Source organism: Arabidopsis lyrata (assembly GCF_000004255.2).
Source record: "Arabidopsis lyrata subsp. lyrata unplaced genomic scaffold ARALYscaffold_8, whole genome shotgun sequence".
Taxonomy (NCBI): domain Eukaryota; kingdom Viridiplantae; phylum Streptophyta; class Magnoliopsida; order Brassicales; family Brassicaceae; genus Arabidopsis; species Arabidopsis lyrata.
Genome location: NW_003302548.1, coordinates 13,120,126 through 13,145,043, shown reverse-complemented (window position 1 = coordinate 13,145,043; position 24,918 = coordinate 13,120,126). Strand labels below are relative to the sequence as shown.

The 24,918-nt window shown below is 33.1% G+C and overlaps 3 protein-coding genes and 1 pseudogene across 3 annotated transcripts; all 4 read right to left on the bottom strand.

Moving 5' to 3' along the window:
• Positions 1 to 2,577: 2,577 nt before the first annotated feature.
• Positions 2,578 to 5,093, bottom strand: LOC9300067 (probable WRKY transcription factor 48). The gene is made up of 3 exons (XM_002863945.2): positions 4,295 to 5,093; positions 4,060 to 4,203; positions 2,578 to 3,383 (listed from the first exon to the last, which is right to left on the bottom strand). The coding sequence occupies exons 1-3, from the start codon at positions 4,861 to 4,863 to the stop codon at positions 2,906 to 2,908; spliced, it is 1,191 nt and encodes a 396-aa protein (XP_002863991.1). The 5' UTR covers positions 4,864 to 5,093; the 3' UTR covers positions 2,578 to 2,905.
• Positions 5,094 to 14,122: 9,029 nt separating this feature from the next.
• LOC9300065 (probable prefoldin subunit 3) lies at positions 14,123 to 16,307 on the bottom strand. The gene is made up of 6 exons (XM_021016077.1): positions 16,048 to 16,307; positions 15,807 to 15,864; positions 15,657 to 15,728; positions 14,894 to 15,013; positions 14,704 to 14,805; positions 14,123 to 14,490 (listed from the first exon to the last, which is right to left on the bottom strand). Exons 1-6 carry the CDS (start codon positions 16,191 to 16,193, stop codon positions 14,401 to 14,403), a joined length of 588 nt encoding a protein of 195 aa, XP_020871736.1. The 5' UTR covers positions 16,194 to 16,307; the 3' UTR covers positions 14,123 to 14,400.
• Positions 16,308 to 20,469: 4,162 nt separating this feature from the next.
• LOC9300064 lies at positions 20,470 to 22,626 on the bottom strand (annotated as a pseudogene).
• Positions 22,627 to 22,841: 215 nt separating this feature from the next.
• Positions 22,842 to 23,772, bottom strand: LOC110225877 (agamous-like MADS-box protein AGL97). Its single transcript, XM_021016116.1, has one exon. The coding sequence runs from the start codon at positions 23,752 to 23,754 to the stop codon at positions 22,912 to 22,914; it is 843 nt and encodes a 280-aa protein (XP_020871775.1). The 5' UTR covers positions 23,755 to 23,772; the 3' UTR covers positions 22,842 to 22,911.
• Between the last annotated feature and the right edge of the window lie 1,146 nt (positions 23,773 to 24,918).

The following is a 24,918-nucleotide window of genomic DNA, read 5'->3' as shown; positions in this document are numbered from 1 at the left end:
GAGGATGTGCTTTAAAACGTGTTCACTTATGTTCACCCATGTATACGTTTGTATGAAAAAAAAAAAATCAAAACATATCAGACAACATAATATAAAATATTGAATCTATTGGAGTTAATATGTCCACAAAGGTATTGTATTTTTGATTTAAATCGTATAAAGTTTTCAAAAAATAAGCAAAAACCAAAAAAATAAAATCCAAAAGCATTATCACCTTTTAATTATTTAAAGTATATGTGTTTGTTTGTTTATTTTAGGAGTATAGATTCATCACCACTCCTATCATAAATTTGACATTAAAAAAAATCTAAACTTTTCTATCCTAAAAAATAAGTATGTAATTATTAAATGTAATTATTAAAAATAAATAGCTAATCAACGACCTAATACAAAATATTATACAGAAAAGTGGATAAATAAAAATAAATCCATCTTTAATACAAAATAAGTAACTAAGTTATACAAACCAAATATAAAAAAAAAGTAGAAATTTATTGATGTCTTCTCCTAGCTCTTGGATAAATAACCGAACCGAACCAAGATTTTGGTTGTTCGATTCAGCTTTGGCTGTAGGTCTTGAACTGGTCGACAAAATGTTAAAGTTACTTTGGTTAACTGAGAACTTCCGTTCGATTTGGTTCTTGACTAACCAAAATATTTTTTAATAATCAGATTATACCACAATTAGATCGGTTTTACCAAATTTAAACCAGTTTTCTCCAATAACTGAACTAAACAAAATCGAATTATCTAGATTTAGCAGAAGAAAAAAAACGAATTTATCTAAAATTGACTACAAAAAAAACGAATTTATCAAAATTAATTTTATGTTTAGTTTTGAAACAAAATAGAAATAAAAGTAACCAATAATGTATAGCAGGAGCCATAATACTAGTATTTTACAATCTCTAAGTCAATTTAGACATTTTTTTAATTTTAGTTGACTTCAAATTTTTTTTTTTGTTAAATTCGGCTATGTTCAATTAGATCTTTTTTTTTTTTTCACACCCCATTGCTATGCATAGTGCGCTTATTTTTATGTTCACTAAATATTTAATCCATTTAAGTTATAAAAACTACGAAACTACGTTAGTCCATTTTTTTGGGGTAAACTTGATAGTTTTACATTATATTGGTAAGTTGTAGGAGTATAAGTTTTCGAATTACAATGTAAAACTATCAATTGACAAAAAAAAAAAAAATTGGATCGAAGAAAAAAAAAAATGTAAAACTATCAATTTTACCCCACAAAAAAAATTACTGTCGCCATTTAAGACCCTGAATAACTGGTGCCAATGATAAATGGGCTAACGTATACGTGTAGGGTGTAACTTTACGGGATGGTACGATTAAAGAAACACATTAGCAATAAGTAATAACTCTCCATAATATACAAAGCATGCTTTGTTTTGATACTTAGTTGGTGATGGAATAGGGTTGATGAGTAGCCTGTTAGAACTCCTTCTGTTTCTATTTTTTTAGTGATTAAAAGACAGACCATTATGGACATTACTAACTCTATGCCTTTTTCCTTTACTTTTATATTTAATATCAGCCATACATGACTTGCGTAGCTATCGCCTTCCTGAAAAAGACCTAAATCATATATGCACGCATATATATACACCTCCATACATCAACTTTATGATATATATATATGTGTGTGTGTGTTTGTTAAGTAAATGTCAAAGGATGAATCAAATAAAATGGATATTATGAAATATAAAGACATTAGATTAATTATATACCATAACATTTCAAAAAACAATTTATCTTGTAATGAATCATATTCTTGAAAAAAGCTTATGCTAGAAATAATACAGTTTGCATTTGGTTAAAGAAAAAGAGAAATAAAAAAAATGATGTTGATTATGTTAAAATCAAATATCTACATGACTACAACTAATGGTGGGTCAAGTACGCATGTTAAACAGTGTTCTCGCTAATCCTAAAAGTCTTTTTGAATATTATTTGTGATGATTGAAGACTAACATAAAAGTCGCAGTGAAGAAAACTGTAAAAGAGACTTTGAGTTTAAGGCTAAAAGTTCTCTCTTTAATATCTTTATATAAAGATAAATATAAAGCGAACATTTAGTACCCATATGACTTAATTAGATATGAAATATATCTTGTATTATTTAGGCTTTTTTGGTTATCATTTTTAAAATTATATGTAGATGCTCGTTACGGTATATATACATTTAAATAAGTATGAGGGAAATTATAGTAGTTATGAAAATTGGGCATATGATAACATTAAATCAAGTATTTAGTTTCATATATCTCTAGCCAAGGATCACATTAGGTCATATAAGATTTTTTTTGTGTGTGTGTGTGTGTGCATAGCATTGCATCTTGACTATAGTAGAAATTAAAACTGAAGTTAAATATTGTATTATCTATGTAACTATACGAATATATATGTATATATATTATCTATGCAAACCGAGATATCTTTGTATATAATTTACATCGAAGGGGATGGATAGAAATATAATAAAATGGAAGATTTTTGAGCCGGGCTATGTGAGATCATAGCATGATTACAAATTAGATGATCTAGAAACACGTACTATAATACAACTAAATACATACTATATAACTTGATTAAACTCTTCTCTCTCCGAAGTCTTAAAAAGTAAACGATACATCTTTATTAATACTCAAAAAAAAAATGAAGTTATACCTATATCACATATGCTACAAACCTCTGTTCCTACTTAGCGTCGATTGTATATTTTGTGGTGATTAAACAAAGCCGATGCTAAATGTAATGAAGAAAAGACATTAGAAAGCCAGCAACATCGGTTTACCTAAACCGGCCAAAAACTCCTCATGAGACCTATCAACCGGATCCGGCCAAAAGAAAAAAAAAAACAATTGCCCCGGGAAAAAAAAGTTGCTCATTTCTTATTCTCTTCATTGGTTTGAGTGTTAATAGTATCGGATCTGATCTGCGAAGGAAGAATATCTTGAAGCAATCCATGATCTCTAATGGAAGAAGAAGTTGATGTAGAAGCTTGTGACATATCATAACCAAATCCGGGGAATGATGATGATGGCTCTGGATTTACGAAAGTACCATCGGATGAGCTTCTATTGATCATATTTAGAGAGTTGTTGTTGTACATGTTGTAGGGCTGGTGATGTTGAGTCAGCAAGTAACGTGGCTGAGGGATGGAGAATGATGATGATGACGCGGTGGTTGCACCGTGATCTAGGATTGGTGATGTCAGCATTCCGATGTGTCCACGTGGAGTCATGGGGAAAGGGTGAGTGTGTTGACCTTCGTAGGTTGTCATGACGATTGAAGGATCATCGGAGGATCTCTCCACTCTCTTCTTCACTCCGCAACCCACTGTGGTGCAACGGTAATAGCTTCTGTATTTTCATGACATTAGAAAAAATATTAAGTAATAATACATTTTCAAAAGATCTCTTATCTAATCTAGTTTGAAACATGGAAGATATACAGAGAAACAAAAGATCTCGAGATCTGCAATGAAGTTTGGAACAAGATGAAACAGAAATCTTCCGACACAAGCAACAGAAATTAAGGAAAGAAAAACACAAAACACAGAAACCTCATGGAATGGAACAAAAGAAAAGATATTCTCGAAAACAAAAATTCAGACAATTTTTTGACCCTACAAAAACGCGTATTAGGTATATACAGTCGTTATATATTAACATATAGTGAATGATATGATTGAATAGACTCGGCATATATAGAGAACACTGAATCTAGGGCTACTCTATACACACATAAATATAAATAAATTTGTATATATGACTAGAGATACGGTGTGTTATATATCTGAATGAACATGTATATATAGTATACAGTATGCAGAAAATGTTGATGATCCTTATGAATGGATAAACCCGATCTAGTGAAATATACTTACATATGCATATAAAATAGATGTGCATATATATATTTACATATAAAGTATATGTAAACACATGCATATCAGCATATATAGTGAGGATGGTCTAAACGGATCTAGCTAGGGCTGCAATATATATGTATATACAGAGTTATATGTGTGTATACCTGGGATAAGGACTGTTTTTGACAGCTTTTTGGCCGTATTTTCTCCACCTATAACCGTCGTCAAGATTATCAATATCACTCTTCGTCAGAAACGCAAACCTAGCTTCTCTAGCTTTCTTCTGGTTCTTCTTCTTTGCCTTCAACCTTTTAAGAAAAAAAAAAAAAAAAAAACACAATAATTAATAATAATCCAACACAAATCAATATTAAAATGGAGGGTTAATGAATCACTTACTGTGGCTTAGTACCCTTTTGCTCTTGTTGTTGATCTCCTTCTTCTTGATCTTTAACAGTAACTTCTTTTCCACTGTTGTTATCATTTGCAGCTTCGTTAGAGGAAGATGAGACTGAGGTTGAGTTTGGAGAAGTCGGTGTTGTGTTCACAACTTCTGATGACTCAGCTTGAGGCAAGGGCAAATCCGTAAAAAAGTTGTTGTTGTTGTTGGGAAGAGGAAAGGCATCGAATGAAAAAGAAGAGGAATTAGAGGAAGAAGCAAATTGATGATGATCTTGTCGGAGCAAGTCGAGGAAAGAATTGGGATTATTAGAAGAGTGATCTTCGAAATAAGAATAAGGAAAAGGTAAAGATGAAGTATCGAAGATGCTTGAGAGATTTCCAGCTAGCTCCAACTGATGATGATCTGATGACGTAACTAGATTCGCCATGTTTGATGATGATGATGCTTGAGAGATTTCTTGTTTCTGTTCTTGTTCTTGTTCGATCTTTGTCTCTGTGTTCTTGATCTCCTTTTGTTGTTGTTGTTGTTGATGATGATGATGATCCTCTTCTTTCTTATTCTCCATGTAATAGAAAAGATGGAATCTATGAGATGATACTTTTATAGATATATCATCTTCTGAGATTTCGTGAGGGAAAAAAAGGAAAAGTTTTCTTTAGCTTTCTGGGTGATTATATGTTTTTTATTTTGTAATGGTTATAAGATTTGAGATAAGAGAGAGAGGTGTGAATATAACTTTTATGGAGTTTTGGGTTCTTCTGGAAAACAGCTTGGATTTAGGAGGTTTCCCATTTGTTTTTTTTTTTTAATTATTTATTATTTCGTCTCATTTACGCGGGCAAAAGAATATAAAATAAAATAGAATTAAAATATAATAGAAAGGAGAAAGAAAAAAAAAACACTGGTCACCGGTAAACGCCGGTGATGGGTGTGGCGTACGGTTGTGAATGGATCAAGACGGTGCCGTCCTCTGCCGGGCATTTAATTTTTGTCCCTTCATTTCAGTTTTTTCTTCTTCTTTATTCCCACATTGTGTCGTGTCTCGGCATTGTTATAATTTGGTCTCTAATTCTTGAATACTAACTTGACTTCTTCTAGTCCAAATATAATTCGGGCTCGTTACATTTCATATTTGCTATGAACGCGTGTGACATCATAAGCTACGGATGGGTTTGATGAGTTTTGTATTAACTAAAATAACGCCTTAACCCATAAACCGATATAGAGATATTTTTGTTTTATTCTTTGTAAACATGTTTTTTTACTAATTTTATATACTAGATGGCTAGCCTGCAACAAGCGTTTAACACAATATAATTTAATCAGTGAAAACTATATATCACCTAGATCAATAATGCTGTTAAAAAAATAATTTAATAAAAACACTAAATGAAGTATGAATAAAAGTTTAGATAGATTTCTTTTTCTAAAATAATTATAAAATATGATGAAATGCAAGATATGATAAATTTTGTTCTAGAAAATTATTTTAGTCGATTTCAAATATATTTTTTTTAAATAATTTTTGTATCAAGTCGAATTATGTGATAGCCCCAAGTTGTAATAGATTAATAGTTTTTGTTTAATATCTGGATTTTTTTTATGTAGATCATATATTGATTCTCTCTTCAAATTATGTTTGATTGATTATCCTAATACGTCTTTAATGATAAAAAAATTAAAAACTTCATGAATTTTAAGAATTAGTTTGGATTTCTTGCATATAAATTTGTCTGATTTTTTGTAAAAATAATCTTGATAGAATGGTGACCCTTGTTTTTACGCGTATACAAAGAAATAACCGGTTAAAACGGTAAGACCAAGGGATACGAGGAAAGGCGCGTGAGGGAAGACACGTACGAAACCAAAAGGTGTGGGTCTGCCGCATCTGATTATTACTCTTTTTACTTTTTAGTAATTTGTTTTCATTTTGTATTTTTAAACTCCTCGCGGCTTTGTTTGATTTAACTTTTAACGACAACTTGTCTTTTCCAATATAATTGTTTTTTTACGGGAAAAGAAAAACTTTGTGATCCTCTCCTGACGTAAAATTTTATAATTCGCCTAATTCTATTTTGACTTGAACGTCTTGTCGCCGATTCTTTTCATACATATTACACTTGCAATAGTTAATCTCTCTTTTCTTAGTAAAGATTTAAATTAAGGACCAACTATAATTAGATTAATCACTACAAAAACTATGACAAGCTCACTAGTGATAAACACGCAGTTTTTTTAGTAACTTTCTTTTTATTTGGCGCATTTATCAAAGTGAGAGAACATAGTATTAATGTGAGACTTTAAAGTGATTACATTTTTTACAGAATTAATATTCCCTTATGATACATAAATATACTAAGCTAACGGCAATTCCTATAAGGAATTTCAATTATAAAAAAAATGGAAACAACGTGAGAACATACTTTCACGTAGATAGAGAGTATAAGATGAGAAAATGTGCTCTGAGGGAAAGATAAAACCAACAGAAAGAGACAAAATTAGTTGAAATTCAAGTTAATAAATTAATTAATTGAATAAATTGAGAAACAGTAAAAAGTAGGAAAGTAAATGAAAAAAACAATTAAAAATAAGGAATAACGCGTAAGAAAGAAGCTTCGAAAATAAGCTGACACAAAGCATACGTCAGCAGAGAGTTTGCTTCTTCTCCGACAAGTCATCGGTCATCAAATCTCGTTAACTATTTATTGTTCCACGCCTCCACCCATCATTTCTATTTTTGTTAATTTCTAATAGGAGTATAAGGACGATTTTTCAAAAATCTTTTTTTCAAATCATTTATTACTTTGTATAAAACCAAATAAATTCGACTTATAGTTAATAGTTTAATGGCGAATTTGAAATTGGTTAAAGGATTCAAACAGTTATAGATGAACAAATGGTACAGAATATGTGAAACGGTATATAATATATGCAGTGAACAAAATCAACGGTGATTTTTAAATGTTATCATTAATTAGTAAAATTTTAATTAATTTCTACTATTTTGGTTTTTCTAAATGATTTTCTAATTTGATCGATAAAACTGAATTACTAAAATCAGTAAAGTGGTATAAAAGATTTACAGCTTTGTATCTTACCATTTTGAGTTTTGTTTTCTTCGTTACAAAATCATGAAATTAAACTTTTGTTGGGAGGTGGGGATTACACGCTTTTCTCAGAACATAACCTTTTGTGTCTGATGAGAATGGAGTGTCAAGGTCATGGACCCATCCGACCCGGCCCGACCCAAAAGCTTAACACTGCAAAAATCGTATATCATCAGGCAGCTGTTTATATGACATGTGGTTGATCAAACGGCCAAAATATCACAAAGGAGAAGGTTGTCATAAGCACGTGTGGTTATAACGCGTTATTAGCTGTTTTATTATCCCTACCCTCAATCCCTCATGTCGGTTGCTTCCTACTCAAGCCATTCTTCTTTTATTTTTTGAGTAAACACGTTACTTTAATAAAAAAAAAAAAATTATAGGTTAATAAATGATATTGGATCATTAGTATGAATGATTAATTAATTAGTAGATAATATGTGGTGAAAAATGAGAAAACGCGTGATCAAATGCTACGTTACTTTTTAACCCAAATATTTTAAAATACTTTGCTAATTCATACTTACCATTTAAAAAATGTTATAAATCCGCATGTGGTAGGGTGTGGTTAAAGATCTTGGTTTCAGGGTGTAAATTTGTAAAAGCTATGTGTTCGTTTCCACTTCAAAGTCGTTGACTCGTTGTAGTGTGGCCATTTAGACTCTTTGATTTTGTTTTGAATATATTAGATGCATGCGGCTAGTATTTGAAAAACTCTTGCAAAATATTTATTCACCTCGAATTAGTCGGGTTTGACGACCCGAACACCAGTGACAATAAAAAAATGCTATGTTGCAAATACTTACCATCGATCCAAATTCAGTACGTACATTAAGTGTTTCACACATTCGAACTAAACCTCACAATTGCTAATACTTACCATCGTTCCATTTCAAAATGTATGTTTCAATGTTTCACGCATACGTACAAAACCTCACAAATGCTAATACTTACCATCGATCTTAAAAAGTACATTTGAGTGTTTCACGCATACGTACCAAACGTACGTGACGTGTGAGGTTGTGTGTGTAGACGCGTGCACTGTTCTTTTGTACGAAAAGATATGTAATGTGCCGTCTTGAGGTGATTGATATATACACAAATGAATGATTAATGAAACTAATTAATGGAAACAAAATCTCATTAATATAAAAACTGGTTTGACATGGTCCACTCGTAAAAAGTTTAGCAGCCGCAAACTAAGGACGTACGTCCACACACTCCCTTTTCTTACGTTTTACTTTAAAAGATAAAAACAATTCGAAATCGCCAAATTGCTAATACAATACTTGTAACCACAATAAACCACTCGGTCCTTCTTTATTATATTTCCATTTTGTACACATATATCAACATCTGTGTACGCAACGACTCCGATTCCTACTTATATAATTAATTATTATCAAGCATAGTATTGATTTTTTTTTTTCCTCGAAAAGAAATATACTAAAAAATAGAAAGGTATTGTATCTTCACTACTAACATATAATTAATTTTCGTTCACACACACACACAAACATATCTAAGTGTAGTGCGATTAGTTAGACTAAAAGGGTCTAATACTTAATTATGTCATATAAAAACATACTATTTTAGTTCCTATACTGACTTTAATCTCACATTCCAAAACTATATTTTATATATATGCTAGATATGTAGCATGTATGTCGTATGCATGTGTGTGCACATGGGACATGGATGATATCGGGGTTTGTTAATTAAGTTTGAATTTGTAAAGTTATTATATTATACGGGAATAAAACTATTGCTTCTCCAAGCTGAAAAAATAAAGACAATGGGTATGATTGACCACAGGATCATAGCTAGCTAACTGCTAAAGTTCACGAGACCAGATCTAAGAAAATGTATATATATTTCATTATGGGTGAGAAGAAGTGGTCAAAAGTCAAAGGTGTTGACCATCAATTGTTCAACCTAGCTTTTACACTCGAGTTATCCTAAATAATTTCAGATTTTCCATTGCAAGTGATCACATGTAGGTATTTTTTCTCGCACTCTAATTCTTAGAGCTTGCTAGTAAAAAAAATTTAGCACTCCAGAAAATTAAAATTAAATTTTAGATCAACAGAGAGTACAATATCACAACTACATACAATTTCTTAGAGCTTGAGAGTTAAAAAAATAAAATAAAAAAATCAGGAGAAGGTGGTGGCATAATGTCCCACCCTAATATCTTACTATCTTAGGGTTATTCCAATCCCACAAATGTGGTTGAACTGCCTTTCCCCAATGGGAGTTTAAATAGACTATAACTTTTTGGTCAATTGGTAAAGTATGCATGTTCTAACATCAGCATATGGGGTGGTAAGGATTGTAGAAATTTGTATAATGCATGAAAGCTTAATTCACAACATTGAACTATCTAAAAGTAATTAATCTTTTGATTTTAAAAATAGTTATAGTCAGAAACCTCTAATTACAACAAATAAGCTTACAACAAAAATTCTTTTTATTAAAGGCCTTGAATGGATCGACGGGAGAAAGACAGTCCACACGCATAATGGGAGAACCACACTTGTTTCACCATTCACAAATTTATGAACGTAAATAATTTTTTTTTTAAAAAGCAGATAAAAAGAGGATGGACTGCAAATGGATCAAATTTACAAAGGAACGCATGTAACAGTAGAAACGCATCATATTTGATGTGTATCATGTGCAGATCTAAATTTTTATGCACATATTTTATTTTTATTTTTATTTTAATTTCAAAAATACTAAAAATTGTTTGGATTCAATTGTTTTATTTAGAAGTGTGCATTTCGGTTTAACTTCGGGTTCGGTTCAATTTATTTGGGTCTCGTAAAACTCTAACCAAATTCAACCGAAGTTAGTTTGGTTCGGTTTGTGTTTGGGTCAGTTTATGTTCGGTTCGGTTTGGTTCAATTTGGTTTTAGTTCGGTTCAATAAACTATGAACCAATAGTAATCTGAAACAACTAATTATTTTTAATAATTACGTCTTAAATCTATAATTTATTAATATCAATTAAAAAAATAAATAAAGGAAAAACCTAAAAAATCAATTTTCGTGGAACAAACCTAAAACACTAGAACAACAATCTTCTAGGAGCAGAGAGGGTATTTCTAAAAAATAAAAAGAAGTTTCGATGAAGCAGTAGAACCGCTTTATTATTCACCATTCAACATAAAAAAATTGCAAATATTTCTTAAACACATGTATAAAAATATACTGCATATTTATTTTAATATAAAAGATTTAGTATGTATAGATCACGAATAATATTTTACTTAAAATTAACGTTTTTTATAATATAAATATTTCATCCGCACCACATGATATGTTTTTACCATTCAGTATATATTTAAAAGCGTTCGAACCGCTTGATCCGCACTTGTACCGCCAGATCTGCTTGATCCACTTTTGTTCTGCTTGATACGCTTGATCCGCTTGATCCGCTCCGCTTTCTCCGTTCGGAGCCAAAATCTGGCACTACACTTCGAACCAATCACTGGCTATATATATATATATAATGAGTAGCTGACTTATATATATTGATATAATATCCTTTGACCATATATACAATTTCAGAACCCAAATGCTTTAAAATTAAAATTAAAAGAGTACCGCCAGATCTATTTAAAAGCAGTAGAACCGCTTTATTATTCACCATTCAACATAAAAAAATTGCAAATATTTCTTAAACACATGTATAAAAATATACTGCATATTTATTTTAATATAAAAGATTTAGTATGTATAGATCACGAATAATATTTTACTTAAAATTAATGTTTTTTATAATATAAATATTTCATCCGCACCACATGATATGTTTTTACCATTCAGTATATATTTAAAAGCGTTCGAACCGCTTGATCCGCACTTGTACCGCCAGATCTGCTTGATCCACTTTTGTTCTGCTTGATACGCTTGATCCGCTTGATCCGCTCCGCTTTCTCCGTTCGGAGCCAAAATCTGGTACTACACTTCGAACCAATCACTGGCTATATATATATATAATGAGTAGCTGACTTATATATATTGATATAATATCCTTTGACCATATATACAATTTCAGAACCCAAATGCTTTAAAATTAAATTTATAAAGCTAAAATTTATAAAGTTTTGAAAAAGATTGTCATGTCACTTGTCACGCTGAAAGGAATAAAGGACAAAAGAGTTAGCTATCGTCGGTCCAAAGCCAAATGAGCCATGTGTGTGTTTGTATAATTGTAATTAGGTCCTCATGTAAACTGTATTCATTGACTTTGAAACCGGATGTATATCTGTTCTAAAGCAGGTGTTTTATACATTTGTAAGGATATATACATGATTGATCACATTAAACCGGCATCAGAGCAAACCAACTTATAAGATAATAAGATATAGAGATTTTCGAGACAAATTTCGAATATCATACTATATATGAAACAAGACTAATACAAGTGATTTTGAGGCAAAAATTATTGGTAGTGGTCAGAGCTACGTCTTAAAAGAAACTGAATACCAAGTACCAACCTAAAACAAACGACATATGTATATACAAATGGTTTTAGACAAAAAAAAAACAGTTTTCTCCGTACTAATCCAATTTATCTTTTAAGTATATGAATTTGGTAGCTAGATCTCAGATGTCTAAATGATATATTAGTAAGTAGTGTAGATTTGGTTATAAAGATAATTTAAAAAATATACAATGTAGATCCTCTAGTCGATTAAACACAAAAAAAAATGAAGAATAAAGGTCAAGATTCGTTCTGAGTAAAATGCAGGAGGGCGGGAAAACAACCTGTTGACTTAGCAAATCAGTTTTTCGTATAAAGAAATGTCAAGTGAGAACATCTACCGATGATTGCGGCCTCGCTGAGTTTTATATTTTTATTACAAACCAAAAATTTTATTTAGTAGTTTTAATAATTTGTCCCAAGAAAATTACAAGAAGAAAAGAAAAGGTCAAAGTCAACAGATGAGTATGTTTGATTTGATTAAAAATGGAATAATAATATTTGTAACGCAAAACCCTAAAACGCGTTATTTTGGGCACAAAGAGACAAAAACACTTTAATAAGTCTGAGAGGGGACAGACACAGCTTTGCTTCTCCAAAATCCCCCTCGTTTTCCGTGTACGCTTCTCTCTTCTCTCACACTATTTTGAGATTACGATATCTATCTACAATTCTATTTCTAAATTCTAATAGTAATACAAATTTTAAAATATTTCGTGCCATTTTTATCTTCTAGATTTAAATAAAAATTTTGTCCTTCCATTTTTATATATTCTATGTTTATTATGGAACATATGTAATATACCGTTATTCCAAATCAAGTAACCAAATTTCTTCATAGCATCGTTCGATTTCTATCTTGAGTTTTTTGGATTGAATATTAAGTTTGGTTTATTTAAATTAAACAACACTACTAATTTTAATATAGTTAAGTAAGTCATTGAAAAGCTTAACATAATCACTGATTTACGCGATCAAATAATGTCTTATATACTTAACAACTACGAATGTTGCTATCATCTCGATTTTATGTATTGATTATAAACATTAAAAAATAGTATGGTATACGTCTATAAGAAAGTCAACTTGAGTCAATTCGAATCTTAACTACGTCTAATGCATCCAACGTTGAATAAAATAGGGAAAACAACCCCAAAATTTACAAATTCTTTGAATTGTAATGAGAGTTGAAATTTCATGTCCGTATATATATCAAAGTTGTTAGACCCAAAAAATGTCTTTTGTGGGAGAGCTATAAATGCATTTACATGTCATTATCAACATATATACAATATAACATAAATCTTCATGGTCCATGTATTCCCAAACTATTTTATGTTTAACCAATCACCAATATACATCAATATCGAGATCGTATATAATCATAAGAAGAAGTGTTTTTTCGGACATTAGATGTACAATATATCAAGCTAGTGTAATAGAAAATATTGGTGTAAAGAGTGGTTTAAAAGAGGCCAAATATGAAGGATATATTTGGAAGTAAAATAAATAAAAAGTTGTCAAAAAAGAAGAAGTGAAAGTCAATAAGTGAAAATGGACCATCATTAATTGAGAGGTCCATTTTCTATGGGTCAACTCAAGCCCTAACCATCAACAAAAAAACTCTTCTCCATTTACATTTTCTTTATTACTTTTTTTTTTTGTTTGCTCTCTCTTAACAATATTCTTTATTTGGATACGACGGAAATCTCAAAATGATCATAAATACTCTCAACTTGTTAAAGGGATTATACAGAACATGGTACCCAAATTGATGCCTAAAAAAACTATATCCAAATTATTTGAATATGGCAAAGATCATCATCCTTTTTAGTACATGAACAAAAATCATAATTTCTGACCAAATAACCAAAAATAAGAGTTTTATTGTGATTTTATAATGGTTGGTTAAATCCTCCCAAAATATTTACTATAAAAATGTCGCATCAGTGACAAGAAAATATGTTATATTCAGAAAATGAATCTTATTCTTCAAATGGATATGCACTAATGAGAAAAGCAAATAAAAAGGTGCGATTTGTTCACGTTTTGTTTCGATCATTTCCACTTTTTGCTAACCAAAAGCATAAGCCGTCACCAATATTGAACCTAAAAATTTCCGAGAAAATGACACAACTTGACTTTTGGTAATTTCTCATCCTTTTACTTCTAGAAACATATCTTATTAACACTTAGAAGTTGGAAAACTGATCAAGACTACCAGATGATGCAAATAGTTTGATATATCTATAACATCCTTACAAAAGTAATACGTCAATAGCGGGAAACACAAGCTGATCAAAACTCAACAGATATGTAGCGAGAAACGGAGGGTAAACGATGATAACAATGCTAATGTTCTATTCATAGGTTGTTCACAGAAACAAAATTTCATCAAGATAGCAAATATTAAGGGTTACAAACAACCCGATTAGGGCAAAAGGTGTCCCAATAATCATATTACCTCGTTTAAGCCCACGCGATTATAATTTGGATCTGTAGTTCATGAATCTGCAGCAGCAATAGCAGTAGGGGTAACTTGCTTAACCCTCCTTTGATGAACATCCCAGTTATAAACACGCGCAATAGTTACCTGTCCATCATAAAAAAATCCTAGTCAAGAACGATAAACTACTCTTTACTCAGACTCTGTATCTACGATACGTGTTGCCTAAATTGCAATTTTGGGTTGTTTGATGATTTACAGTTATGTTAAAGTAAGATCAGGCCCCTACTTCTATATGAATTCTCGGGAATTAGGCGCCAACTCATCTGAGATGAGATAAATTTAAAAGTATCTCTGTACCTGAGTAACTGTGACTTGATCCCTTAAGAACTGTAAATCAGCTACGAGAACCTCCAGGCTGGCTTTAGCATTTTCCAGATTGTTTTTCAGAAGAGCTGAAGCCTGTTGGAACAACAAAGATTATAAGAACTTATTCTATGGTCCCGGAGATTTAAAATATCGAAGAGAATATGTTTTTAGAGTAATGGACCTCTTCACAGGAATATTCCAGCATGACATTAGCTCCCAACCACAAACACACTGAGTCTGTGTCTTCAATGCAGGCCCGTGAATAAATTCCTTCAGACACCTCAAAATCGGCTAAAAGCGCCTGCATTGTAAAAAGAATTCCATGTGAGAAAATAATGATGAAGAACACAAGAATCAACAGTAAGTCTAAACATCAAAACAACTTTTATATAACAAAAAAGATGAAACATCGCCCACTACTATCTATGTGTCAGTGATTCTTCCAGTGAAGCTAAATCTCAACACTGTTCTGCTGTTACCATCAAACACGACTTTAAGACACTAATTTAAGGGCCCATAGGAACAAATAAGAAAGCTGATTAGTGATTTAGACATTGTCTTTCCAAACCAATCAACATCGATCTTCAAATTCTAAGGAAATGTTTTAAGTAAGCCTGACTCGCGCAAAGAGAAAAGGAAAAAATCTTCACATGGACACCAAGTTGGCACGCTAACATTGGTAAGAAATCAAAACACAACAAAGTTCAACCTTATAAAATTAAAATTCAGGATTCCGGATTCAAAATTTCAAACAACATTTATATTTAGTCATCATCCCCCTCAAAAATAGCAGCAAGAGACTGATCACAACATCAAAACTAAACATAAAAAAAAAACAGAACAGCATTTACACAAAAACAAATGAAGAAAGACTAATAAAGTATAACTCTGAACTACTAGAGACTTCTTTAAAACTAAACAAATGAAAATGAACAACAACGAACCTCACCAGTACCCTTCCTTGCTTCCAAAGTAGCAACAACCTCTAAACACTTCTCAATATCTGGAATTTTAGCCTACACATGTATCAACACTAGTAAGATATCATCACTTGTGCCATCAAAAGTTAGATACAAATAAAAAGACAAGTGAACCTGAAGATCTCTTTGCTGAGCAAGAAGCTTCATCTCAACAACTTTATACTGCTGAAGCCTAAAACCATAGAAAAGGAATCACTAGCATAAGCATGAAGGAATCAATCACAAGTAATGATTTTGGATTCAATTGATTTTAAATCCGTTGGAGATCTAGGATTTGAGCTTAAGAAGAACAAACCCAGATAAGTGTGAGTGAAAATGAGAGTAGAGAGTGAGAGAGATATGGAAAAGGAGAAACCTTTCTTGATGGAAGGCGAGAGCAGAGTTAGGATCGAGACCAGACTGAGAGAGATAAGTCTCGACATCTTGAATGAATTTGGCGGCAGGGATTCCTCTTCTCTCAGTCAAATCGCTACCGCTTCCACTCGGAGAAGACGAAGACATCTTCGAATCGGATTCCGATTTGGGGATTTAGGGTTTTAAAAGCTTCGACTTGGTTTCTCGATTGTTTTCGAATCTGTCGACTTTGGGACGAGAGAGTGAAACCAGCGAGCGACGGACCAAGAGTCGGAAATACGACGTCGTATCAAGAACAGTTAAACGACGCTGTTTTGAAGTGGGCTTAAGGCCTTGCTTATGATGAAGTAGCCCATTATGGTAAATGCCGTCGTTTAAAGTTTTTTTTTTTAATGATGAAATTGTACCATTGGTTTGACACCATTTATATTTTGATTAAATCTCTTACAAAAAAAAAAAAAGTAAATTGCATGGCAGGGCATAAGACCATCTTTTAATTTCATGGTTTGGCAAAGTGAGAATTGGTTTTCATGTTTTGACAATTTAGCCAAAATCTGACCATTTTACCCCTGTCAGCGTACCGACGTACTGTTCCGTGTACGGTTCAATTAAGCGGTTCAGTTAGGTACACTGTTCCGGTTTGATTAAGATAATTTCGTTTTTTATGGGTTTTGTGCGGCTGTACAGTGAAAAGGAGAAATAATAACATTAAAAAAGAAGGTGACATCAGTATTTAATGGCTAAAAAGTTTAGACAAGACTCTTGTCACATTTAATGCAAAACTCATCATTACACTTGTTGTAATATTAGTTTATACGTTTTCATTGAATAATTGTAAGAGATAAGCATGAACCATCAAACAAAAAAATTAGTCTGAACGAATGTGATGCTGGAGAAGTTTTGATCCTCTTGATTTACAAAGTTTGGAGCCAAGACAAGCATTGATCGTGTAAGTAATGCATTTGGTTAAGAAGTTTTTTGTTATAACACAGTAGGATCTTGATTGTGTTCGAAATCAACATTATTTTTTATATAAAAACCCATAAATTTTTATTTCCAATTTTGTTTGTTGAAAATGCTAAATGAGGAAATATATATATGTTTATAAGTGTGTAGTTGGAAATTCTTTTTGTTTTTTGTAGATATAATCATGTATTCAGTTGCATTTAATGGGGTTCTGCTGAATTTATGATGTAGGTGGGTAATGGATATTCCCGTATTTACTACGGTGGGTGAGTGGAGATGCAAAGAAGAAGAATGGAAATTTGAACCAGAGGAAGGCATGTTTGGTCGTTGTGTACGTGTTAAGGAAAACATGACGTACACGGAATTTGTACGTACATTATGCGAGGTTTTCAGTTTGAAGTCCACAGAATGCAATCCCATAATTAGTTACTGGATGCCGGGAAAGATGTCAATCATGATAGAAAGTAAACGCCCTCCTGTCTACATTGACAATCAAATGAGCCTGAATACGTTCTTTTTGATTCGTGGTGGGGATCCTAGTGTCAACTTGTTTATCTCTTTCATTACAACCGTCAAGGCACTCGGGAATAATGTCCCTAGGACTGATGGTGACGATGCTGAAAGTGACCGTGTGTGTGGGAGTGCAAAGACACCAAATCCTATCGTAGCGGCTTCAAATGTGGATGCAAATAATGAGGCCGTAGATGAACAAGACGACGTACAAGACGATAAAACAGATGAGGATGAAGAGGAGGAGGACACCGAAGATGGTGATGGGTATGATGATTATCAGGGTGACCATGGATCTATGGGGGGAAGTACCCTCGATCCTACTATAGACGGTAGTGAAGGTAGTGGCGAAGATTACGATTACAACAAGTGGAACGATGTAATTGTAGAAGAATATGGAATAGGGAATGTTGAGGAGGACGTCATTCTCACTCAACAAACTGTTCAACATCCAGGGGAATTCAGTCGTCTATTGGCAGAGTGTACGTACACAAGACAACGTGTACCTGGCGGGGATAACATTTCTCATTCGGGTGAACGTACACCAACCGTGACTCCAAGACGTACGTGTCAACATGGTTTGTACCAATGTACGTACACTACAGAATGTGTACAAGATACAGGCTGCAAAGGTAACACGAATGCCAATATTAATGGTATAGACGAAGTCACTGGGGATGATGTTATCGACCGTGGTATTGGCGCTTCCTCAAGTGGGACACTGAATGATAATCGGCTAGTTACCGTACCTGGCGGAGAGAACATTTCTCATTCGGGTGACCGTACACCAACCGTGACTCCAAGACGTACGTGTCAACATGGTTTGTACCAATGTACGTACACTACAGAATGTGTACAAGATACAGGCTGCGAAGGTAACACAGATACCAATATTAATATTATAGACGAAGTGACTGGGGATGATGTTATTGACCTTCCGCAAGTGGGACACTGAATGATAATCGGCTAGTTACCGCAGCTGAGGCTTACGAAATGTATAATGGCTTTTCTTCATTACATGGTGGCGAGTTGGAGATTCTCGATAATGATGCTGCTCCAGTATTCATTGATTTAGCCAAACTTACTTTCGGAGTTTTGGTCAGCGCAATATTGTTGTCGCACTCGTCTTCTGGCGTTTAACCGACAGAGCTAATTCGAAGATTGTGAGTCATGGTCCTGTCTCAAAGGTGTTTGCTGATCCGGATACACTGGAAGTGGAAGAGATCAAGATGGTCGTTTTTTAGTTAGACGGATTTTTTATCCACTGTCTTATTATTATTGGAAAAATGGGTAGAAAAAGCCTCACCTTTCTTAAAAACATAGAAAAAACCGTCTCAATTTTTTTTGTGGGTTTTTAAACTCCCACATTTTCATAAATGGTAAAATAAACCCTAGTATTAATAAACTTAATTTAAATTCAAAAAAATAGTTATACTAAAAAATAAATAAATAGAAACAATTTGATTTAGGGTAATTTTTCTAAAATTCTAGTTTACAATATTTTTCTAAATTGAAAATATGTAAGTCATGATGTAAAAAAGTTAACTAGTGAAGTTTTGTTCAGTGTGTTACAAAAATTCATCAACGTGAAACCAAACAGATTTTATTACGAATTATATGTAAATTCTTATATCCAAAACCGAATATGACTTTTTATTAATAAAGGTTTATTATGTTCGATCACACAAATTTACTAACGTAAAACCAAACCAAATTTTATAATACTACGAAAAGTACATGAATTTCCACATCAAAATATTTTCATTGGACAAACTAATTAAGATTTACTAATAATTAATATTTCTATATATATATTACGATATATATATTAAAATATAATATAAATTATATTTAATTAATCATTATTTAACTATATTTTTATCCAAAACTTGAACACTCGAATAAAAAAAAAAATCAAATGTGATATCGTATAAATTTTTGTAGTTTATATAACATAACTTGTAATTGTAACAAAAATAATTTGCCTAATCTCAATTAAATGGTGAATAAATGTTCATAGCGCAAAAAGCCTAATTTTAGAAAAAAATCATAAATTCAAATTTGAAATAAAAAATCATAAATTAAATTATTTTTGTTTCTTACTGTTTTAATATAAAGATTTAAAAAAAAATAAATTAAGTTTATTAATATTAGGGTTTATTTAACCATTTATAAAAAGGTGAGGGTTTAAAAACTCATAAAAAAAGTTGAGGGTTTTTTCTATGTTTAAAAAAAAAAAGTGAGGGTTTCTTTACCCATTTTTCCATTATTATTTAATACTACATTTACATTAAATATTGTTTATTAAACTACATAAAGTTGTTGTCGTTTTCAAATTACTTCACTATGATTAATAAACTATTGGAAACATGTACGTACATTTGTACGTATTCTTCTATTATCTTGCCTCTGTACGTGTTACTAGTATTTGCTAGGTGTACGTACAGTTATACGCCATTATTAAAATATATTGGCTGTGTACGATTTACTAGTTTGATAGGTCATGTACGTAATATTTGTCATATGTTATGTACGTGAATGCTTTCACCAATCTTTCAACCAGAAGACTCTTTACTTCGGTGTCACCAATCTTGCTTCATCAACATAGTCAAATAGAATAAAGCAATCAAGAAAAGCACATATTTAAAAGTTTTGATTCAAGGATATATTTGTCTTTGCGTTGGAACCAGAAACGCCACAAGATGAGGCAAACACAGGCCAAGGAGAAGCTGTTAATGACAAAGATCTTGAGAAGATAAATGAAGTGTTGTCACTAGAAATCAGACATGTTATATTACAGGACTATAAGTTTTCATTGTATTGGTATATACAGCTGCCAGAGTTTTGTCTGAAAGCTGCAGGTTTCATAGAAAAGAGAACACACATTTGATTTGATGGTGTTACGAATACGTATCTATGGCTCGACTCTTGACTAACTCTGAATACAAGTGGTTGAACCAAACCATAACTACTTCTGCAATTTCGTGTTACATTCCATAAACCATTAGAGAGTAACCAAAGAGATTAACTTACGTGATACAAACAAACAAACAAACAAACACAACTCCTCAAGAAGCTCAGAAGAAATTATTGAACTGATTGGTTAAAGAGCTCTTGAGGTTTGAATACAAACCATAAAGAGAATACTGCTTAAGATTCTCGACTTCATACCACGAGTTGAGAACCGCCAAGTGCTTATCAGTGCCAAAAAATGCCAACTGAATCCCGAGACTGCAATCCACTGAACCTCCCCGACCTTTACAGGTCGGTGTTCTTATCGCACAATCTTGCTTGTTCAAAATTTTGATTCCCCTTGCACGACGCACACCCGTCTCTCTTCCAATACAGATTTTGAAGCCTACCTTTCTGAAACTCCATCACCTTAAAAAACATAACAACACCATAAATAAGATCTCATGATGAATCTATACATAACATGTATAAGATATGATATACAAAAAAAGGCTTTACTAAAGTAAAACTGGTTACGATGAACGTGTTATTAGCAATAAAAGCCGGAATCAACCTCGCTGCGTATTTCCGACCCGCGAATGCCACCATATATCCACCATAGTTGTCCTGAAGACATTATACATCCACAAATTAAGGGTCCATGAATGGTCAAATCATACACTTACCAAATCTGAATTCACTACCAATACTTATTATACCATTTTGCATAATAATTTCACATAAAACCAAATCTGGTACTTTTACTATAATTAGTAAAGAATATGAACCAATATATAATTAGTGGTAATCAAGTGAGGTCAACACTAAATCTTCAAAGAAACCAAAGTCAACCAAATCTATACTCTGACCAGAGATTAATAAAATGTGATTTAACTAAACTTATTCGATTTATTAAATAAACAAAATTTGACGAATTTAATTACCGGGAAGAAGGCGGAGGTGTTGATGGAGAGGAGAGAGATCTCGTCGATTTTAGGACGGAAGAGAGAGAGAGAGAGAGAACTGTGAATTCATGGCGGCAAGGGAAAGTCGATGGTCACAGGGAGAGAGAAGAACCGTTTGGTTTAAGAAGAAAGAAGGACGAGAAGAGAATGCGATTCCGAATGTGAATCCGTCGGATCTTTGGATTCTGGTGTCAGAGCATGGGGAATAGATATTGTTGGTGTTACTTCCTCCGCCGTCTCCGCCTATGGCTACGGTTTTGTGGAAACTGGTGATGGTTAGTGTCACGGCGGAGAAGACGAGGAGTGTTAGCTAGAGTTTTCGAAGGGAACATTTTTTTTTTGAAATTGTTATGGAAATGGTTTGGGGCAAAACCAATCAAAAGTAACTAAACCGCAAAGAAACTGTGTCGTTTGGTTTAACTCGTTAGGGGTATTTTCGTCCTAAAATGTCTTAAGTGTCAATTCATGAGAAAGAAATCTCACTTTGCCAAATGGTGAGACTAAATTTTTTTTTTAACACAAACGTGAAAATTTCTTAAAAAAAAAACCCGAAGTGATTCATTGGTGGAATACTAGACAATGCAAAACTTTTTTGAATGATATCCAACTTAAACCTAATTTCCAGGGGTTAGCCGTTGAATTTTGGAGCATTATTTTGCTTTAGTACTAAGTATGTAAGATCAATAAATTCGTTTTGTGTGTGCTTGGTTCCTAAATAAAAAGGTTTTTAGCTTAAAGATTGCTTTCAATTCCAAATATACACTAGTTAGAAACAAGAAAAAAGTGTTCTCACTTCACTTTAAAAACGTCTACCCCAATATTCAACAATAGGAAATCACTCCTCGTACCAATTGAAGAAGAAGAATATGAATCAAGTATAGTTATACTTTAACTTCTATATGGTTTTTGAGTCTATGGTTGCTAGAGCTTTCTTAGTCTTTTGATGTTGTTAATTTTAGTTATGTGTGGTTGCTAAGTAGTTTAATTTTCTGAGTAATGATGTTGTTATATTTACATGTATTGTGTGAATTATTTCCTATCCAATCAAAAAAGCAGTTTAGGTGTCCAAAAGTTTCTTATTCTTTCTAACGGGAAATCAGTATTATTGTTAGTAATCACATAACATAATTTCACAAAACTCACACACGACTCAGTATTCTTCTATAGCAAAAGAATACAAATTTCATGTTCAATAATGAGAGCAAGAATACACAGCCGTATAACGCCGTATTGCGTCGTATAATGTCAGTATTGAGTCGTATAGTGCCGTATTGAGCCCAACCATATATGTTAAAGTAAACACATAGTTTAAAAACAGTACAGTAATGTGCCGTATAGGTGCCTATATGACCGTATCTAGGACGTATTTTAGAACACTGGAAAATCTCTTGAACCGTAAAAAAGAAAAGACTAATAAAACTGCTAATTTAACAAAAGCATAATTGTAAATGTCCTTATTCAACTAATCCAGGTCACGTGCTTCTCACATGATTTGCTAAATCTTCTTCTTCGTTTGTTGCACATGAATTCGTGGCTTCATTTTCAATTCCAGAAACACAAACTTGAGATTCCTTCTCAAACCTTTCTTCAATTTGTGATTTTTTATTTTCTAGCATAATCAAAGAATTTGGTGAGATTCCAACAATCTCGTTGAAATTTGCAGGTAATTCATTAGGGATGCAACAAATTGCAGAAGTGTTGGACTTAAGATTTAGGGTTTGATCTTGAGTTCCGTGTTCGCTCTTCTCATTCTTCTTCAAGTCCTTGTGATCGTTAAGCAAAGCTTCCTCCGCACTCAATTCCTTGAGATTACTCAACAACGTCCACATGGAGTCGATAGCGTCACTAATCTCTTGAGGATTCTCCGATTTGTTGAGACTCTCGTTGTTCCACCAAAACCCTAACCCTAGATTTTTACGAGACAAGCAGATGCCAACGTCCTCCCTCGTCTCTTTGGTATCCTCCTGAACAGGAACAGGACGTTGTCCGGAGAGAAAAGAAGAGACAACGGTATCAACGGAGGAGTGACCGAAAGAGTAGAAGGAGACGTTGGATTCAGAAGAAGGAGGAGTCGCTAAGATAGCGATTTGTGCATCGGAGAGAAGACAAAGCTGAGAGGCTTTGCTAAAGAGACCTTCACGGCGTTTGGTGCAAGTAACCCTAAGGTAATCACTCTTCTGTATCATCTCAATCGCAATCTTCCTCTTCGTCCCTCCTTTTTTCACCATTATGATTTTCTCAATTTTCACCACAGAGAGGGTTTTTGTGTGGAGAAAGATAATTGACAAGTGAAGGCCATTGTCTCTCAATCTCATATAAATAAAGAAATATCGAATCTCTTTCTCCAAAACAAAAAAAGGAAATATCGAATCGCATATAAATAAGTAAATATTGAATCTCATATAAATAAGGTAATATCGAATCTCATCAAAATAAGGAAATATCGAAACCCCATCATCCACCTAAACCAAGTTCGACTATGTATCACAGCAAACCGATATCGTTCCACCAAAACCTAATTGTGAACCAAACCAATTTGATCATTTCAATCTTTAACGGTTCACGTAACTACTAAACCACATATCAAAGATTATCCTATCGTCATATTAGCAATGAGAAAGGCTGCCCTCGTTGTGGGGGTCCTGAAGAATCTATAAACCATCTTCTCTTTGATTGTCCGCCTTTGAGACAAATTTGGACCTTATCACCCATTCCCACCTCAGGGCACATTTTCCCCAGAAGTTCCCTCTTCTATAATTTCGACTTTCTTTTCTGGCGTGGGAAAGAATTCGGAATAGGAGAGGACACTCTGGAACTCTTTCCATGGATATTATGGTATATCTGGAAAAGTCGTAACAGATTTTGCTTTGAAAACTTTAAAGAACTTCCTCAGGAGACTTTGGCCTTGGCCTTACAAGAAGCCTCTGTTTGGAAGAAAGCAAACATGAAAGAAGCGGCAGATCCTGAGCCTCTCGCCCGCTCGGTTTTACTCCACTCATCCCTTCCCAGGATCTCGGAATGTCAGATTGATGCTTCCTGGCACTCGGAGGACTCCCTAAGTGGACATGGTTGGGTTTTAGTAGACCAAGACCGTATTCTCCAGCTTGGCTTAAAGAGTTCGAGACGAAGTCTCTCACCGCTCCACGCGGAGATTGATTCTTTGCTTTGGGCAATGGATTGTTTGATCTCGCTAGGCATTATTACTAGCGCCTTCGCATCCGATTGCTCGGACATGATATCTCTCCTAGACAACCAAGACGCTTGGCCAACCTTCGCAGCAGAAATGGCCTCTTTCCGGTCACTCGTTTGTTTTTTCCCTTCTTTTAGTATTAGATTTTTTCCTCGTAGTTCTAATACTCGAGCAGATTATTTAGCCAAAAATGCTCGGGCTCGAAACAGTCTCTTTTCCCATATAAGTTCGTCGGTTCCTGATTGACTCTCTCTAGCGGAGAGTATCTTTCCGATATCTTAATAGAAAT

Bases quoted from the DNA above. Each gene is read 5' to 3' on its own strand.
- LOC9300067 (XM_002863945.2), bottom strand. From the start codon at position 4,863: ATGGAGAATAAGAAAGAAGAGGATCATCATCATCATCAACAACAACAA. The intron at 4,204-4,294 runs GTAAGTGATTCA...TTTTCTTAAAAG, and splicing joins CAAAAGGGTACTAAGCCACA to GTTGAAGGCAAAGAAGAAGA. The intron at 3,384-4,059 runs GTATACACACAT...ATGAAAATACAG, and splicing joins AAAAACAGTCCTTATCCCAG to AAGCTATTACCGTTGCACCA.
- LOC9300065 (XM_021016077.1), bottom strand. From the start codon at position 16,193: ATGTCTTCGTCTTCTCCGAGTGGAAGCGGTAGCGATTTGACTGAGAGA. The intron at 15,865-16,047 runs GTTTCTCCTTTT...CTATGGTTTTAG, and splicing joins CTCGCCTTCCATCAAGAAAG to GCTTCAGCAGTATAAAGTTG. The intron at 15,014-15,656 runs GTTCGTTGTTGT...TTTACAATGCAG, and splicing joins CAAGGAAGGGTACTGGTGAG to GCGCTTTTAGCCGATTTTGA.
- LOC110225877 (XM_021016116.1), bottom strand. From the start codon at position 23,754: ATGAGATTGAGAGACAATGGCCTTCACTTGTCAATTATCTTTCTCCAC.